The sequence below is a fragment of the Lonchura striata genome, chromosome 5, assembly GCF_046129695.1.
Source record: "Lonchura striata isolate bLonStr1 chromosome 5, bLonStr1.mat, whole genome shotgun sequence".
Classification (NCBI taxonomy): Eukaryota; Metazoa; Chordata; class Aves; order Passeriformes; family Estrildidae; genus Lonchura; species Lonchura striata.
The window spans coordinates 19,375,563-19,395,433 of NC_134607.1; the positions used below are offsets into that span (position 1 = coordinate 19,375,563).

The following is a 19,871-nucleotide window of genomic DNA, read 5'->3' on the forward strand; positions in this document are numbered from 1 at the left end:
TCCTGTGACAGGACTTGAGGAAACAACATGAAGATGAGTAAAGGGAGGTTTAGGTTGGATATTAGGGAAAGGTTCTTCAACCAGTGGGTGGTTGGGCACTGGAACAGACTCCCCAGAGAAGTGGTCACAGCACCATGCCTGACACAGCTCAAGAAGTATTTGGACAGTTCTCTCAGGCACATGGTGTGACTCTTGGAGTGTCCTCTGCAGGGTCAGGAGTTGGATTCCACAATCCTGATGGGTTTGTTCCAACTCACACATTCTATGATTTTAGGAAGACCTGAATGGTAGATGATCTTTAAAATTACACTACAAGCTTTTCAGGTTGGTCTGAATAATGTTAAAAATGTGTTGTTTGATATGTGTGTACCCTTTTCAAATCAGGAACAAATACTATCTATTGATTGCTCAAAAGAGCCTTTATTTTCTGTATTTATACACAGAAAGAAAAATATTAGAAGTTCAGGGGGTATTTCTTAGGAAAAAACAGGTGACTAGTAGGAAAGCAATGGGAATCCAGTCAAGGGAAAATATTTGTGGTATAATGATACTTAGGGCCAAAAGACCTAGGAAAATCGATGATCAATGTTTTCTTTAGTGAGCATAGAACAGAGAACTTGTGAAATAGAATTCCTCAGACTAATTCCCACTATCGTAAATGAACTGCAGCCATTTGAAGTTAACAGATAACCATGAGTATCTGTGGATTTATAATTTTGGATTATGAAGAAACTCCTGGACAGGGCCAGCCTTGCTTATTAACATTACTATTTTCTCCTTCTGTGGCATTGGCTTTGTCCCTTCTTTATTATTAACATTTTCTCTTTGCTATATGAAAAAGTAGAAATACACCTTAAAAACATTACATCCTAAAATAAAAAATAAACAAGATACTTCCACCTGTTTCATAATTCAAATATAATCATTTTGCATTCAGAATCTGTTGCAGGTTATTTGAGTCTTGATGAGGGCAGGGAAAGCCTTATTTATTAAAAAAGTTTTGTTCTTTTTCACAGGTCTGAATTTCATCTGTTTCATATCAGAGTATAAACTTCTATTTGAAAAGGACAGCAGACAGTAAGAATATCACCACTTATGAATTCTGCTCATTTTATTAGTCTTCATTTTAGTGATAACAGGAAATAGTTGTACTTTATTGCATCAAGTCCTACTGCTTTCAAAAACTAAAATGAAATGACTGTGAAAGAAAAATTAGGGGAGTTGACTTAATGCCATTGTAGCTGCAGTTGTAGAATTCCATTCTATTTTTTTGCAAAAAGAAAGACAAGGGTGAGATTCTGCAAAATGTCTTCCTTTTTTTTTTAAATTCAACAGGTTTTATTGACCATTCCACATTTTAAAATATTTGTATATTGGAATAGCTATATTAAATGTAGTGTATGTAATTCCTGAAATAGTGGTGGAAGTCCTTAAGTGTATGAAATAATTTTTGTGTCTCATATGAGAACATCCTTTATGTTTTTTAAATGCAAAAGCAAATGTGTAGTGGCAGCATCATTTCTACCCCATTTTCCTCAAGCCAAACCATCTGGGAAGAGTACAATGCACAATAAGCACCTTGAAATAAGCTAAGTCATATACATATTTATTTATAGCAAGTATAAATAATTCTTTCTTGATTTTAGTGCTTGTTTTTTACTCTGCTTCAAAACAATACATGTACTGAAAAAGGATTATCAATTTCTAAACAACCTAAAGAACTGTTCCTATCCCTGTAGATGGTTTGGAAACTTCAACTACTGCGATTCCTGTTCCCTGCAAAGGGATCACTTTAGAGGAGATCATGAAATGCCAATGCCTTTGAGGTTGTTCTGTGCTTTTCTGTATGGCCTTGGATGAAGAGGGGTACTGGAGTGAGGAAGATGGAGATGCTTTGTGTTGTTGTTTCAAATCACTGAATGGTTTACAGCTTCAGGTGGGATTCTTTCTTGGCTCAGTCACATTACTGCTTTTATAGGTGAGCTCATTAGGTCAGCAGTAGCTATATATTGTATCTTCCAACTGATAAAATAGTTTGGGTTGGAAGAGACTTTTAAAGATCATGTAATCCAACTCCCTGCAATTAGCAAGAACATCTTCAACTAGATCAGGTTTACCAGAGCCCCATCCAACTTGACTTTGAATGATTCATTGCCTGAGTATCTCAAATCTGTACTTGAGCATCATTCTCTGTCCTTTCTCCATTATGATACCATGATAGAAGACACAGCCCTCTAATAGAGAAAATCCTTTAATGGCATCTGATATTTAGCTGTCTCTGTAGGTTATAAGTATTATTATTGTAATTTCTTAAAAAACTGATGAGAAGTGACTACTTATAGGAATAGAAATGATCTTGTGTGAACAGCAGTGTAAAAAACTGCTTCATTATCTATGCATGGAAAAATGCACCTTGTTTTGTAGGAATAAAACACGAAGGAGTTTTAATTGCTGTAACACGTGAGAATATATTCTATTTATTATATCAAGAAGGAAAAGAAGCTTTTCTCTTGCACTTTTACTGTGTCCAACTGGAGTGCTTTCTCCAACAGGATTCACACTTAGTCAGACTAAAGCCTGGGAGTTTCTAAGAGCTAGAGGAGCAGCTCTAACTGGTGTTACCTTCATAAGGCACTTTCTGGGTCTTTGCTTAACTGTACTATACCATAGCAGCTAAAATAAACTTGGATTTGCTTTGATCTAAAATGGGATCAGTATGAGTGAATCCTTACCTCTACATGGAAGTTCATTGTGTGGTTTTAAACAGATCCATTCCACCAAAATTTAGGCTCCTAATGGAGAGTCCTCACTCAACTGACTTAACAAGCATAAGAATACAATTGCTACAGCTTCCTTGCTTAATTTAGTGAAGAAAGAAGAGAATGTCCTAGGGAAAATTCATAACTTAATGAGGCCCCTGAAAATTTTTTAGTCCTCTCACTAACTGCAGGATGAACTTGAGTAGACTCCTAATTCAGCATCCTCATTTAAGTGCCCAAAAGTAGATGGACTGAATCTGAACCAGAATCTCCTTATTTCAGGTCACACTCTGTTCAGTGTTAATCATTCAGCAAGTTCATTCTGTATGTGGACAAATTAAAATTATGTATGTCTAGGAAGGTCTGAATTTAAAAGTCTTCTGTCTGAAAAGACACAAAAGGAACAGTACAGTCAATAACATAAAACAGAGATGATATCTATTTGAATACATCTATCTTTCTTTCTCTATATAAATCATGGAGGTATAACATCACCTATGCTTCCTACACCTCTATGCTCTCTTGAAAAAATGAGAAAATCCCAAAACAACACCAACAAAAACATCATAAGGAACACTTTTATATTACTGACTTCCAAAATATAAGTAGGATTGTAATGCAAATTGTTTCAACTAGTGCATCTGTTTTTCAGCAGTGTACATTTATTTAGAGTGATATGCCAGAAACAATTATAAAAAAACACAGAAGTGTTCTAAAAGCAAATATATATGGTGTTTTTCCATTTAATCTTAGCTATATATTTCAGAAATAAACATGGCTTTTATTCAGGATATGTATTTGCCAATAATACATTTGATTAAACTAGGAAAATTAGACGTACTATCAGTAGCTTGCTCCCAAATTACACAAGAAGAAATTAGATACATTTTCAGTAGCTTGCTCTCAAATTTCTACAGTCTATGAGTCACCAGATTCTTCCTGCCAAACTAAATATGTCTGTAAAAGGCTGGAAACTTTAATGGAAAGAAACATAAAACTTGAAATACGTAGGAAAAACTAAGTTTTTTTTTCACGGAAGACCTGTTGACTAGTAATTCAGGAATTCGGGGGATGTAGAAACAAATTATTGCAACAATATTATTATTTATCCACAGAAGTTTCAAGGTGACAAGTGTATTCAATTTAAACCTGCTGTGTTAACCTGAAATAAATATCTTTATTAGCTTTCATGTAATCTGAAGTAATCAATGAAGACTTATAAAAAGAAGCTTTAAAACTTTCTTTATAAGAGTAGCAGCTTATATCCAGTTGTTTTGATGGGGCTGAGTTAAAAGAAACCTTCAGTATAGTTGATGCAAGTCTGAAAAAAGAATCCCTCTTGTATATTGAATTTATTATATGTGGTCTGGAACAGCCTTCAAACATAATTAGGAATGTACTCATCTTTTCAGATACACAAGCAGAATGACATCTTCCCTACAATATTCCCCATGACACTTAGACTTTTTATACCTTTCCATAAGCCATATATTTTAACATTTTCTTTAGAATACAGAGTTGTGAAATACAGGGTTTGTGTGTGTTATTTAAGTTTTATCCATTGCCTTAGAAGGATATGGCTGTTAATGGCCCTTCTTTTGAAGTCAAACCAATTTTCAGTAGGATTTGTTTTACTTAGAACCTGTTGTTTATAGGATTTGGGGGTATTAGGTTTTTACGTTTTTAGAGATAGAAATAATGTTCCTAGAATATTTATTTTCAGAAAAAAAACCAGTTCACTGAGCTGGATTGAATCAGAATGATCTGAGCCAACCCCTTCTTTTTTCTGCATACTCAGCCTTGTGTAAATTTCTGCCCAATACACAAAGACACAAACAATATAAACAAATAGTTTTGTATAAAAATATCATATAATTTCAGGTTAGTGTGAGTCATAATTTCCCAAAGGAAATGTTTAAACAGGACACTTTTTCTCTACTTCCACAGTTTTAAGGGCACATAAGGAAGCAGAAGGGCCTGCTGTCTGGAAGCATCCTCTTACTCTAGAAGAGATATATTACATAAATGGGACGACTGGGATCACAGCTGAATTTCAGAATAAGATGGGAAATATTTAAATATGCTGTAGACTCAAGGAAAAAAAAAGGCAGGAGACACATGAGCCCTAGAAAGTTTCTTTGATAAAAGGAAGCTATTCCAGTTTTCACTATTAAAGGATTTAACATGAGATAAGCAAATGCATTCTGCTCTGCCTAGTAAGGATATTGAAAACATAAAATTTCTTTGCATATGGGATTCAATCAGAAAACACAGCAAGTATCTCAGAATAAGGCTGCCTTTTTGTAGGAATTGAAGTAACTTTCCACAAGCTAGACTCACCCACTCATCATTATATGGTATGCCCCTTCAAAGACTATGGATGTGTTAGAATTTTTTGTTCTCAGAACCTCATTTGCTGATGCAAACATGAAATATCACTGTCATTACTTAAAAGTTAGACCCAGCATTTGGGCTTTATCTTTCATAATGGTTTTGCACTAAATGCACCACATAGAAAGTGGGAATTAATGGCTTTTCCTTTCTCTTAACATTGAAGTTCCTGTGATTATTACTAGAGATAAATTTAGCATAATTTATCCAAAAAAATATACATTTGTCTTAATTTCTAGACTGAGAAATTACTTAACTGTTGGTTGTCTCTTGCATTTGTTGTCATATTTTTTAATGATTAAGCTTGTGTCACAGGGAAATACTGACATTAGGATATGGTTTAATAAGCAAGTCCAGATCCATCCTTTGTTAGAAAGCTCCAAGGTAGCTTTAAGTCTCTATTTGATTTTCAGTGATGTGAAAGGGTTTGAAACATGCCTAAGAGCTCAAGTGCTGAATAAGCCCTAGAGAAACGGCTCTGTGAATTTCTGCCTTTGAATGAACACTGTGCATGGAATGCTCTCCATGCACAGGTAGTAAATGCAAAAATGTTTTCATTAGTGGAGCATGTGGTTCTGCCAAATGGAATGATTTGCTTTGTGACTCCTGCTGCTGCTGATCAAGAGTCAAAAAACCTTTACTGATACCAGAACAAAGAAAGAGGTCCATACGCACAGAGCATGGGCCAGAGCTGAAGTCAGGGAAGGGTTTTTCTCAGTATTTAAGATTCAGTAGAAAAGTAAGAGGGGCAGCTATGCCAAGAATTAATGTTGATCTTGCCAAGCGCTTCTTTGAGTGACTTTATCCAACATGAGACTAAACAATGTATTAAATACACATCTAGCAGTTAGGGAATCAAATGTCAAGTAACAGCTTTCTGTTATTTGAGACCAAATTTGAAGCTTGGTCTAGTCCATAAAGAAAAGGTAAACATCATAAAAAGCATTAACATCTTTAATATCTACTAGCTAATAAGGACATACATAAATTGAACTTCTGGAGAAAATGTACTTATTTGGTTTTGATAGTAGGCACTTTTTACAGAGATATTTCTTTTTGAAATTTTGATCAATTATTTTTTCACTTCATTGAAATTATCATCACTACTGCAGTCCCTCTTAAGGAAAAGGTAGAAAAATTATAAAATCCTTGGTGACCTGAGAAACTAGCTGTAGGGGAGACCTGTTTGCAGGGACTAAATTTAGTGTGTATCACAGGTTAACTCCTCCTAGACTTACTCTGCAGTCCATGGAGAAAGAAGACAGAGCCTCTCTCTCGGTTATTAAGGAGGTAACTTAAGGAGATTAACCTCACTAAACTAAGATTAACCTTTATGAACAACTCATTACCATTTCTTAATATGGTAAAAAATGACAAAATTATTTCAAATTCTTTTTCTTATTTTCAGAGAATTTTCTCAGTGTTTACTACCAGGGGCAACAAAGCACACATCGAACTTGTGTCAGCTGTTTGACTATACAGTGACACCATTCCAGAAGTCAGAGCTGTTGTTTTCTTTCTTATACAGATATATCAGTAGCTGCACCTATAGTTCTGATTCCTTGAGCCCTGACTCTGCAGACCTGGCTAAAGCACACCTGAGCTGCTTTCCAGGTTAGCTTTCTTGTAAGAGGTAAGGAACCTAGGGGTAGATAGAAGAATACACTCAAATGTTCCATAGATACAGTATTTGAACATGAATGGGGCATGTAGCCAGACCAAGGAACTTAAAAACACTTTCAGATCTTGCTGTGTGAACACAGCCAAGATGACCAGCATATGTTTGCAAAAATTTGTAAGACTGTCAGTGACACCAGAGTCTGTGTGTGTCCGTGGCAGCCTTTCAGCATGCCTCTGCTGGGCTTCTAACATTAACATTCCTCTCAATCAGGGACGCAGAGAGGAGCTAATGACTCATAGCTCCTACAGGTATGGAGTACTTAAAGAACTGAGTGCCATGCCATCTCTTGTAATTATGCTGATAGGTTTGACAGGCCTAAAAACTTTAATAACATCTTAAAAGCAGACTTCCTGAAGTAAACAAGAAGCTCTTAACTAGAGGGAAATGGGAGAAGCAAAACATAATTGCCTATTGCTCTGCTACTTGTTTTCCTCTTTTCCAAGGCAGCAATTCCTCCACATATACCTTAGTTCTACAAAACAATGGGATCTCATGACAGCTCTCATTACCCAAAATTATGTTCACAGGCTTATCCTGATTTTCTGATTATTATAAACTAATAGTCTTACATTGTACACAGCTGGGTATTTTCCCAAAGACAGCAAACAATTTTGATTTTCTTAGTGGACAAAAAAATGTAGTAAAAATCTGCAGTAATTCTCCTCAAAGCAGTTGACACAGGGAACATTAAGCTGGATGATAGAAAAGCCCATCTTTTATGGGTTTCATTGCTGTACACATGGAAGTGTGTGCTAGATCATTCTCTGTTGTCTGAAGGATATCAGAGGAGCTCCAGTGTCTCAGGTACCTAAATTCAATCTTTTATTTTTTATGCAAGTGATGGTACAGAAGATTTGCCGCAAGACTAAAGCACTGTTTTCATCAGAAAACAAAGGTAATGTGGGGTTTTAATTCACGAAGTTGATTGTCATGTATTCAATTAAGTATTGCTATCTAACTTGGGCTTTAGAAATTAGAAGACTATGACAGTTAGAAAATGTCTAAGGAATTAAGATATCAGTTTTTTATTGGTACTCATGTATTGTTGTAAGACTGTTATGTATATATTGTAAAAGGAAAAGGTATACTTTCAGAGAGGAAACTAGATAAAAAATAAAAGAGCCTTTTCTCCTTAGAACAAACTACTAGATCTCATGGTAGTAACAGTCCTGAGAAAACTGCATGAGCAAGAATGAATAATTGTTCAGGAAATTCAACATTTCTGAAGAAATTTGTTTTTGAGTAATCTACAAAGTAAATTCCTGTGATAAGACTAGACTATTCCATGAAAAATTTCCCCCCTCTTGGGTGGGAATTTTGTAAGTTTCCTGCAATTTCTCCTTTAAGTTTTTCCACCATTCTCTCCTCTCAGTTGTTTTGTAATGAGCATAGCATGGTAGACCTTTCTGGACATTAAAATTCATGTGAATGTTGAAGCCATCCCACTTGGCTTCATGACTGTTGGATCCAAAGGTTTTGAGATTGGAGAAACATTGAGAAAAGCTGTGTTTAAATGTAGCCACTTTTGTAGCTGTGGCCAGGTTCTCTGTCACCTTCTCTTAACAAAACCTAGCACACATGAACCTGAGAGGTAGAAATTCTAGAGAGATGTCTCTAGATAAAAGGTGACAACAATCTGCTTTTCTCTGGTAAATCATAGGAGACAAAAAGCTGTCTGAGGAGTAGCAAGTGCTGGTTGGAATTAATGTGACCAAGGAAAAAAAAGATGGTCAATCTGGGGTTTTGTGCTGTGTTTTCCCCTAAAACACTTTGGAAAATACTCCTTGTCAGTCTATCTCAAGACGAAAGAGAGTGGTAGAAATTACATTTGACTTTCTGTTGAAGTCAGCACTTCTCCTTGTGTGTTGTAAGCAGCTGGGGCATCTCCTCAGAAGCTGTAAAGAGTTTCCTTATAGAGCTAGAAAGTTGGGCAGAGTAGACTATATAAAGGAAATTTTTGTCTTGCAGTCCTAGCCATAGATACAGCCTTGTGTCTGGGGAGTACAGAGTTTCAACAGAAAGTAATAGAATTATTTCTATCTTCACTTCCACCCACAACTCCCAAGGAATAGTCAGAAGCTTTGACCCTGACTCTGAACCAGAATTCTACCTCAGCCAAAAGGTATTCTTTATATTTGGAGTCTCTAGTGAAATACAGAATGATGGAAGAAAAAAAATTTTCCTCACAGCTATTTCCTGTACAAGTTAAAGTAAAATACTACCATTGATTATACTTTATTTAAAGGAACAAAAGTATGAGAAAAGAAGACTTAAAATACTACTTTTATTGATATACTCTTTACAACAAAATAAAAATGTCACTGGGTTTTTACCTCTGCAAATGACGTAGCATTCTTAAAAAGTCCCAAGAAATCAAGCAAAATTTTAAACTTCTAATAGTATGCTGCATTCTGTAGTACATTTGATATGAGGATTTCAATTTGTTTTACTAATGTTACTGGGCTTACTTTTCTCTAGTTCTGTATTTTAGATTGAACTCTAACAAATAAGAGGGAGAAGGTTAAAACAGATTAAATTTCTTCCTCATAAATAAGAAGAGCAGGTAGAGCACACACATTACTTGGCATCCAAGGGGCCACATACATTTTAGCTTCATAACATTCCTGTTGAATGATTCAAATGCAGGCTATTGATTGCAACTGTGCAAGACTCCTAAAATGGAGTGGTCATTCATAAGTAAAACCTTCCATAATTTTCCATATAAAACATGGTCAACATTTATGGTGTCATTACACTACTTCAAGTGACAACTCAGAGTGTCAGAAAACAACAAAGACTCGAGAGAAAGTCTAAACTGACAGCAGATAAAGGTCAAGATTACAAAGGTAATGATCTCCTATGGAACATTGGAAGCCCATCATGGTATTTTAAATTAAGGATGACCTAGCTTAGAGATTTGAAACAGATTGTGAAACCTTAGAATAGCTGAGATTGAAACCAAAGAGAGTTGTTGCTAATGATTAGCATTTCACATGACCTCTTACCTTGAGGATCACAAAGTACACCTGACAGTAGGTCTGATTGCTGGGCAGTAACAGCTACTCTGGTGGAAAGCAAGCATGAGAAGTCTCTGAACCAGCAGCAAACATTTTGCTGCTAGAGAAAACACCTGAGATACGTACACAGTAAAAGAACAGTTGTTCTGCTGCTAAGGATGTGTTGTCTCGTTTTCAGGAGGGGGAGATGAGAGTCTTTACATGCACACCAGCAATAAATAATTTATAGGACACTCAAATAATCCCTAACTCTGCTGCTAATAAATGCAACAGACTTTGGTGTATAAATGAACACCTGATGAGTTTGTAGGAAAATGTAAATTCCTGTATGAGAGATTCCTGTACTTTTAATACTGTGTTTAACACCAGAATACTAAGATAAACAGCACCCTGGAGTAGGTGTTTATTCACAAGAATTGAGGTGTTGAATACAGAAAAGAAGGGTTATTTTGTGAATAGTGGATTACTTTGCATACGTAAAACAAAGGTTTCAAAAGTGAACTTTAATAAAATGTGCCAAGAACATACTGAAAATCTCTACCATTTATATGTTGAAGAAATTAGGATTTTTTTAAATTCAGAAGTGCAAGAGTCTGTTTTGATTGCAAGCAAAGAGAAAACATTGAAAGCAATGACTCTATGAATAGAAATAAATAGGAATAGGGTGGTTATGATCAGAAAACCAAAACTAGTAGCATAGAATACAAGAAGCTTCAGGCATGAAGGAATATCAAGGATAGCAGAGAAGCCTCTATTGTTATTAATAGTAAATTCTAGCTTAAGAGGCCATTGGAGCCTCTTAGCATTCTATAATGTTTTGAAAAAATGTATTAATGAATGTATTCAGAATTAATATATTCTTAGCTAAAAGTTTCATTAATTTTGTTTTTTATGTGGCAAATAGCTGAAAATCAGAAATAGATTTCTGTTATATAAAAGTTGAGTATTTCTTGATCCTCACTATTACAGAGTTAATTTTATCTGGTGCCTGTACTGGTATTAGTCTTTATTATCTCACCATGCATGAATTTTCTCCACCTGTATTTAAATGATGAAGCATGTGGATACTTGGATGCAGTAACTTTCTGCTTGCTGCTTTCCAGCTCTTCATTTTTTTTAAACCAGATGTTGAAGCTTAGTGTGTTTTTAATATGATTCAGTGTGTAATTAAAGTGTTTACTAGTAATCTAACATAACAGGTCCATGTAGTTCTGCCTCATGAGTGTCTTTGGTTTAGTATGTGCTCTCATTCATTTAATTTCAGTGTGGAAAGCAGTAACACAGCAGGTGAAATAGCAATAGCTGGAAAGTGGCAAAAAACAATAACAAGTCTGAAAATAAAAATTTATCAGAAAGTCAGAGAGGTTGAACAGAGGCACAACTTTATTCTTTACTGAGGCTTTATGGTAACTCAAGGCTTTGAGCATCTTCCAGATATAGGATACCAGTCCTAGTTGGCAGTCTGGATGATCATAAGTAAACTCATTTATAGCAGTTGCAGACTCCAGTGGATTACATGAAACGTTTAGCAGTTAAATGAAATAAAGGGTGGACTTACTGAAGTAAAAGCCTCTGTCTCCACACACGAACTGAAGAGCATCAACCAGCTCAGCACCACAGAGTGTTTCCGGGCCAGCAGCAGCAGAACTGGTTAAGGTAAGCAAACACAGGCCAAGGTAGAAGAAATGGATGTAGGACACAGTGTGCATCTTCACCTGCCAAGGAAGCAGAAGCAGTGTCAGAATTTCCCCAGAGAGTCTTACAAAAAATGACTCCTACACCCTTGTGAATGAGAATGAATATGTACTGTGATTTCTTGGACTATAAACATGGTATCAGGAAATGTCTCCCCATGATTTTGCAAATGCCTACATGTTCTAGTCCATGTATTTTGGAAACAGATTATTTATTCTGGTGAGTACTCACAATCACATCTAGTTAGGGAGCCCTGTAATAACTATGACTTATATTTGCTTTTGGAAAGCAAAATATGGAAGAGTGGAATAGACAGACAAAGGGAAGCCTGGAATAACAGAAAAAAGGAAAAAAACCTTGAATTGGTTTGTCTCAGACCAGATAAGCTAAGAGGGAATATGATAGGTGCCTGCCAATGTACTGTGGGAAATGGAGGTGGCATATGATGGAGAAGATCTGTTTAAACTAAAATCAACATTGTCACAAGAATAAATGGCTCTAAACTTGCTGTAAGGAAATTTTGCCCAATAGAAAAAGAGCTCATTATTGGTACTCCACAGTTCTCCAGCCACCTTACAAAGGAAAACATCAGGACAAACCAAAGTTGCCAGGTTCAACTTGCCAAATTTAAGGAGTTGGTGTGGAATTTTATGTATCAGAAGACCACATTCAGTGACTCTTACAGTCTCCTCTTACTAGCAGGCAAACATTTGAGAAATTACCAGGAGTGTGAATTTTAAGCCATTACAGATTTGTATTTTTACTTGTTGCAAGCAGCTATACTTCATTGACTTTCATTATACCCTTTTAGGTAGCTGTGGCCATAAGTTTTACACAGAGGTGATAATTCTTTTCTCATTTGCATTTGATTACAAGCTATCTTTTTTCCTGTGATTATGACTGAAGAAAGACCAGTCCTCAATGGTTGTAAAATTGCATATATCCATTTATCCATCTCTTTTTGTATCCCTTTATGTACACCTAATTTCTTACCCAACATGCAAAGAAGATAGCTTTTCCTTTTCACACTAGGAAAAGCTATTTATGTATAGTAGCAGGATATTGAGTAATGTGTTTAATGCATATTCTGAACTTGTTTAGATCACTTGCCAAAAATGATAGTTTTGAAAGGTGTAAATCTGCATTTAATTTCATTCTCTTTCAAGGTTAACATTATCATTGCAGTCAGGTAAGAAGTTACGAATCTGTCTTCGACATACAGTTAAACTTGGCTTAAAACTGTTTTGTGTTAGCAGTCTAGTGCAAAGTATTGAAAGTAAAATGATTCATCTTCCCTAAAGTTTCTTTCAGGGTTTCAGGGATCATTTAAACTTTGATATTTCTTCACTGAACTTTTGAAAAAAAGATGAAGTTATCTATTTTCTGATCAATTGGGATCTGATCCAGTGGGTGATCGAGCCTTTTTTTAGTCAATAATTTTTAAAAATTCTTATTTTCTTGGCAAGAGATCTTAGCGCCTTGCTGGATGAGTCTCTTATTTCCACTGTGAAAGTAATGAACAATTTTAAATCCCATGATATATCATAAATCTCATGACATAACAAAAAAAAAAAATTTCCCATTCTCAAGACAAGTATCTTAAGCAAACTTTGCCATGCAAACCCCAACAAGCTCGAAAGCATGGACATGACTTCAATGGCAGATGGAAAAAGATCAGATTATAAATGAATGATTATAACATGAGACACTATTTCCTGTAATGATTCCATATCTTATCAACAATTTCTTTTTTCCTTTGCCATATTTTTGAATTTATAAGATAAATGTGATGCACCTGCAGTTTAAGATGGTTCCCAGTTCTGAGGAGGTAAAGCAGAAAGCTGTTTAGCACACTGCCTCAGAAAGCTGAAAGACATTACAAATACAAGAACATTATGTATTTAACAATTTGTTCTCGTATAACATTTGGTCCAGTAATAAACATAAATTTTAGACATTTAACAATTTTTTATTTTTCAAGACTTCTCAGCTGGCTTGCATTTTCAGATAAATATCAGCACTGAACTATGACAAAACAGATTATCTACTGTTTTTCCTTTAGTGTAAGCCAAAAAAGGCTGCACAGTATAAACCACAGAGAATTTCTAACTTTATCTCCAAATTTAACAACAGTCGAGAACTTTCAAACAAGTAAAAACTTTGCAGAAAAGAAAACAGACTCACATGCTTCTAGGGTTCAATCAATTATTTTATAAATTAAATACTGTTTCATCAAAGCAAATTCAAAAACATAGTTTAAAACTTCAACTTTACTTCATCATTTTAATTAAACACAACATTAATTGATTCAATATACTTGTGGTAAAATCAAAGTACCCCTTTATATCTGAGGGGAATATTGTTAAGAAAATACGAAGTTGTAATCCAATATTGCTTCAGGTTCTCTAAAATCAAGCAGAGTACTTACATTATCCCCAGTTTGACTAGAAAGTTGAGAGCTTAAAGGAAAACGCATTGGTGTGTGGGTGGGGTTTATCGAAGCATCTAATTACATTAGGAAATTGAATAAAGGTTCAAGATGAGCGTGGTTAAGCACTTCTTTTAGTTGCATAGAATGACTGACCATATTTTCACAGCTGGAATTTCCTCTTTTTTTCAGTAAAATAGCCAGCTTTTGCTACATTCCTCTTTTAACAGAGTAGCAGTACAAAGGAATGTCATATATGAACACTACATCTCATTCACTTCTTAATTCTCCTATGTAAGTCCCCTTCATTTAACAAATTATCACTTGACACAAGTTGTGCATAAGAATTCTTCACATGCTTGGTCATTTTAGTAACATGTAAGAACATCTGCAAGAATTATAAGTATCGTGAAGGAGGAGGCAACATTTTTTTGGAGACTATATGCTACAGCAAGAAATCAAGGGTTATATATTCAAAATTACATTTTATTCCAGAGGGGTTGGGCCTGATTATCAAGCCATAGTAGAAATGTGCAATTATTATGAGATATCAGTATTCACTAGTAAATGTTGTATAAACAAAGCATATGTACTCTAGAGTGGATCAAGGCTTAAATACTGTTAACTATGAGCAAAGAATCTGGGCTACATGCTAACCTAAATCAATATGTTCCATTGATTCCAAGGAAGCTTGGCAGGATGCACAGCTGAGGAACTAGCACATTACTTTTATGTCTCTTAGTGCCTTGCTCAATACTTAAAAAAAAACCCCAACCCTTCTTCTTTCAAGTATATTGGAAAGGATGCCCATTTATACATTAAGGGAATGATTTCATCCCTTGCAATTACAGATCTGTAATTAGGTCATTAAGGAATGAGATAAGTGTGTTTTAAGTGTAAGATCAACTTAAAAAAATGATTAGGCCCTAAGCAATTAAAATAAGATAATTCTTTCAACTATATAAATACCCTTGCAAATTACTAAGAGGAAAAAAAGTTCTTGAAGGTTATAAATTTGCAGATAATGGAAAGTTGGACTAGAGCCAATTGACAGAAACAGAGGTCAATGCACCTACTGAAGTCACATTTACCTTAAGACAGTTTATATTATTGTGCAGAAATTATAGGGTCATAACATCAAACTTCACATGCAAACTTTCCTGAGAAAACCCTCCCTAGAAGGGAAAACTTGGAGATGAACATGTAAGGGAATTTCCATTTTCTTTATGTACAATTGCTTAAGCTGTACAAATATGCAAGGTCAGCAAGAGTCGCAGCTGGTTTCTAATGTAGAAAACAAACTGAACTTCTCATTTACTTTTAATTTATGAAAGCAAAAACCAAGTAAATGCCACGATGCTGCCAGAAAATTGCTGCAGTGACAACATCACTTAAAAGTTTCCTTTTGAAAGCATGAACATTTTCTCTATAATTGTGTATAATAAAACTGCAGAAACTTAACATGTGAATAATACCTTTTACCTATAAAAGCCTGCACCTGCAGAAAATAGCTAAAAGTTCTTGTTTTCAGAAGCATTCATTAACAATACAGACAATGATGTAAGTGGACCTTTTAATAATGACATAACTGAAATATTACAAAGTTCTCTGAATAGAAGTGAAATTTAAGACATGTATTTGCAATAGTTTACCCTTACAGTTATCTATGTAATTGCAACTATTACATACAGCCATTTTCCAGATCATGTAAAATTGCATGTTCAGCAATATATAAATAATTCTCAGTTCTAAAATAATTATTGAAAAGTGCACAATACTCCTCAAGACAGCAGCAGACAATACACAGCAAAATAAAACTAAAAAATTATTCAAAATAGTAATAAAGATTTACCTTCAAGAAATCACACAAGCAGCACTTAACTAATTGTGTTGAAAGACTGTTGATTTTTTCCATTGCTTCTTGAAAGTGCAAAGTCTGGAAATGAATTTGTTAGCAGTAATGATGAGAAAAAAGAAATCCAGAGAGATGTGAGATGTTGAGAGCAATGTCACATTTCAATATTGAGGACTTTATTCCATTGCGCAGGCTCTATCTGCTCTGATTTTAGCAGTGACAGTGAGATTTAGCAAACAGAAGAGGGATTTAGAGAAAATCCTCACATTTATCTACATTACACAGACACTGTAGACAGGAAACAGCTGGGGGAGCATTTGCCTCTCTCTCTCTCCCTCTTCTGGCAAAGTTACCGAGTAAGGACTTTTTTGGGCATGGTGACAAATAACATCATACCTTTGCATTTTAAAACTAGAGCACAGAAGCATATTTTTTTCCCTTTAAAAGAATGTGAATTAGTGACTGAGGAGTTAGCAGACAAAAAGAGCTTGTGCTGCCATGAAAAATAAGAAATGTATTCTGGTTAACTTTCAGGTAGCTGTGTGTGTGTATTTATGTGTGTATGTGTCTGCATTTCAAATATATGAAAACTTAAATACGTATGGGCAATGTTTGTATATATGCATACCTTTATATATATATGTATATATATATATATACACATTTTATTTATGCATAATAGCATAAGCATTTTATTTATACAGTAGGGAAAGGCAGGCAGTTATCTACTTTTCCCTTAATGTGTCTTTACGTTATTAAACTTGGCACACCTATATGCTGACTACCAATTAAAATCTCCATCTCTCTCTGTGATTAACCCTAAAACAGCAGTCTGCAATTTGATAAAAATAACAGAATTGTTGAGAACTACTAGTAAATAGGGCAAAGTAGCTTTGTGATATTTCAGTAACCATACAGGAGAAATCATGTAATTGCCTAGAACTTACAGTACTGTGAATATAGTAACACAAGTAGCCCAGTTTGGGGGGCTTCCATTATGTTTATCTTAAATCTGCTGTTGTAATTATAAGGTGGTTACCCCTCCTTTCTAGTAGTAATATTCAAATTTCTCTTGATAACAATTTAAATGACACTGAGAAAGAGAGAATTCAACTTTATTAGTTCTGCAATACCTAACTTCTGCCTTTTTATTTTTCCTCAATTATGAGTATATTATAAATAACACCAGCTGGCCAGCAACATGCTCTCACGGGTTATGATGTCATTCAAATCCCTCAACTGTGTTAGTGGCTTGCAATGTGCTCCAAGCCAGCTGTTTTTCTATTTATAATGTATGCTTGCATTTCAATACTTAGCTATGGAGAATAAAGTTGTGATGTTGTTTTATAGACACAATTTATACTTGTTACCCTTTGGGTTTGGAAGATGACATTTAAAAGTAGAGGACTAAACAAGGCTGCAGCTCCAGAGACCAAACACATGTCACAAGCAGTGCATGATTTCCATAAAAGATGTTTCAGAACACTGCATTTTGTCCCTGTCTGCTTCCACTAAGTAAGGGTTGCATGCTGAGGTGCTAGCTGTACTTTATTATTAAAAATAACAATTGAGATAATGTTGGCCCAGATCTGTTGTCAGTTTTCAGATCCATCTTGAACTATAGGGTGCTTGCCAGGCAGAAAGGGCATATTTAGTTATTTGTATCCTCTATGAATGGCTAATACTCTGCTCTGTGCAGTTTTAAACAGTGTATGGTTAGCTAAGCTGATTAATCTTTGGAAGGGATTTCTTCTAATGTGCCATAATGGCAGAAGCACAGGGGGCTTTAAGGTAAGTTTGCTTAGTTCAGATAATACTAATATTTCAAGTATTCTGATACATATTTGTACTGCAGGTGCTGTGTTTTAATGTTCTGCTCTGTTTTATTCTCTCCTCTGCATTTCAGAGGTCACTGAATGGTGGCACCATTCTTGATGAAGCCTGCTGCAACTCGCAGGACATGTGTCACTTACTCCACTAGCATCAGAGAAGAATGTGGGAAGACAAATTAGAAAGCTCTGATAATTTTTACCTTTTTTCCTTTTTTGCTTTTTGCAGTACTACAGATGGGTGCACACACTTCTGCCTTTTTCTTCCTAAGTAAGAGAAGGAATACACTCCTTCATAACCTCCCTGCTGCCCGGGCTTCAAACGCTCTTCTCACTCCTCACTGCTTGCATTCTCCTAGGTTTTAGCAAGCCTCTCTCAGTCATGAGAGCAGCAAGAAGCAGAAGATTCAGCTTTGGGCTGGCAGGGCAATCAGAGAATCACAGCATCTCTAAACCGCTGGTAATGCTGGTTCCTTCCACAGAGCTATTCTCAACGCACCTGATCAGCCTAAGGTTCTGTTGCACTTTTTTCTTTTGGTTCTTGTTTTAAAGTGGTATTGTAAAAAGGCAGGAAAACAGAAGAGATTCAAGGAAGGTTTCCATTAGGGATTTTTAGACTTAGTGCAGTGCTTTTCTTCACAAAGAAATTATTCCGTTTCTTTTTTTAACAGAAAATTAAATATCCCTTAGATCATACTGATCTGGGGATCACTAGTTTCCTAAAATATAACTTCTGTGCTGGTGATAGTATTCTAGTCAGTATAGCAGTCAGTTAACTATTGGAGATGGGTTCATTTCTTCCTTGTTAAATATAGTAACTTTTTAAACCACCTAGAATAAAGTACTGCATGACTGCACACTTATTTGTTTGTATATGTTCCCTTAAATAAAATGCATCTGTAAACTGCAGCATTTATGGCAGCTTTAAAAGTATTTACAAAAGATTTACAGATCAAAAAAGTTTCTAATTGGAATGTGTGTAGCTATTCTACATTATAAGGTAATAGCATATATATATTCTTGCTTGGCTTCTTAAGTATAACCTTCAATATTATAGTAGCCACAAAGATATATGAAATATGTGAGAGATTAAATCAGGTATTTAACATGTCTAGACCCTCATATTTTATATTTAATACACCAATGATTTCACTAATATGCTCTAATGGTATAGATCATGTGCCAGTTTTTCCAGGGAAAACTCTGCTTTACAGAAGATAGCACACACAGTCATCCTAATTAATATATTGTCCCTACTTAAATCCTTTCCTAAGGGGTAGAAGCATTGCCACAATGCCTAATAACACCTGACCCAGTGTGCCTTTGTCTTGCATTCTTCTGTTAGACCACTCTTACCAAATGCAATTATTTGTAGCTGTTGTTTGGTTTTTTACACTGGGATTACAAGTGTTCTGATAGAAAACCAAGACAAAACCACTCTAGTAGATAGAACCATTGTAATAGATGTCACCACTATAACAGATATCACTGAGAGGGTGATAGGGCATGGTTTAGGAGGGTGGAAGAAGGCAATAAACACAGTGGCTGGCAAACAGCTGCTCTTCATTATGTAAAATGGCCAAAACAAGTTTGTCTTTGCAGGAAGAGATGAAGGAGAGTATTTTATTAATATGGAACTCTGTGTTGAAGTTAGTGATTAGTGAAGTATATGGTGGAAAATTCCTTTCATAAATTTAAAAGTTGGGAAATAAAAAAAATTATTTTGCTAATTGATTTGAGTTAAAGATCTCTTTAAAAAAAAAAAAAAAAAGCCTCAAACACCTTTTATAATGGTGACCTAAGCAGCATCATCACTAGATGAAATGCAAATAACAAGCTTGATGGGAAGGATAAGGGCATGCAGACTGAGCTGTCATCGCTTTGTCAGTATTGAAGAGACACCAAGGAGAAAGCAGTGCCATGAAAAACAGTTTCTCATTAGAGCAACACAGGGAGAGTGCAAGCTTCATGATTAAGTTTTAGAGAGGGTCACGTAAATTGAAATCTATCGTGTTTTCTGATCAAGAAAAATGAGTGTTTCCAGGAGCAGGTTGGATGTGTGAGAAAGTCCAGCATTATGGTTTATAGGCAGCAGTGGTAAAAAAAAATTATGTTAGTAACAGCTAAAAATTAATCCATGGACTTGTAAACTGACGGTGTATGGTGAAAATGCTGTGATGAATAAGACAAAATTAATTTCAAATTTTAATGTATAA

The 19,871-nt window shown here is 35.2% G+C and overlaps 1 protein-coding gene across 6 annotated transcripts in view; it reads right to left on the reverse strand.

The window, feature by feature from the left end:
- Window positions 1-16,161, reverse strand: part of IGF1 (insulin like growth factor 1) — a 55,784-nt gene extending 39,623 nt beyond the window's left edge. The window contains exons 1-3 of one of the 6 annotated variants that reach the window (XM_077783369.1): window positions 15,824-16,161; window positions 13,343-13,409; window positions 11,407-11,563 (exon numbers count right to left, since the gene is read on the reverse strand). In XM_077783369.1, the coding sequence (XP_077639495.1) occupies window positions 11,407-11,557 (151 nt within the window). In that variant the 5' untranslated portion in view covers window positions 11,558-11,563; window positions 13,343-13,409; window positions 15,824-16,161. Of the gene's footprint in view, window positions 1-11,406; window positions 11,564-13,338; window positions 13,410-13,880; window positions 13,948-13,971; window positions 14,042-15,823 lie in introns of those variants that run through there. The other 5 variants (XM_077783366.1, XM_077783367.1, XM_077783368.1 and 2 more) reach the window with 5 other exon arrangements.
- Window positions 16,162-19,871: the final 3,710 nt, after the last annotated feature.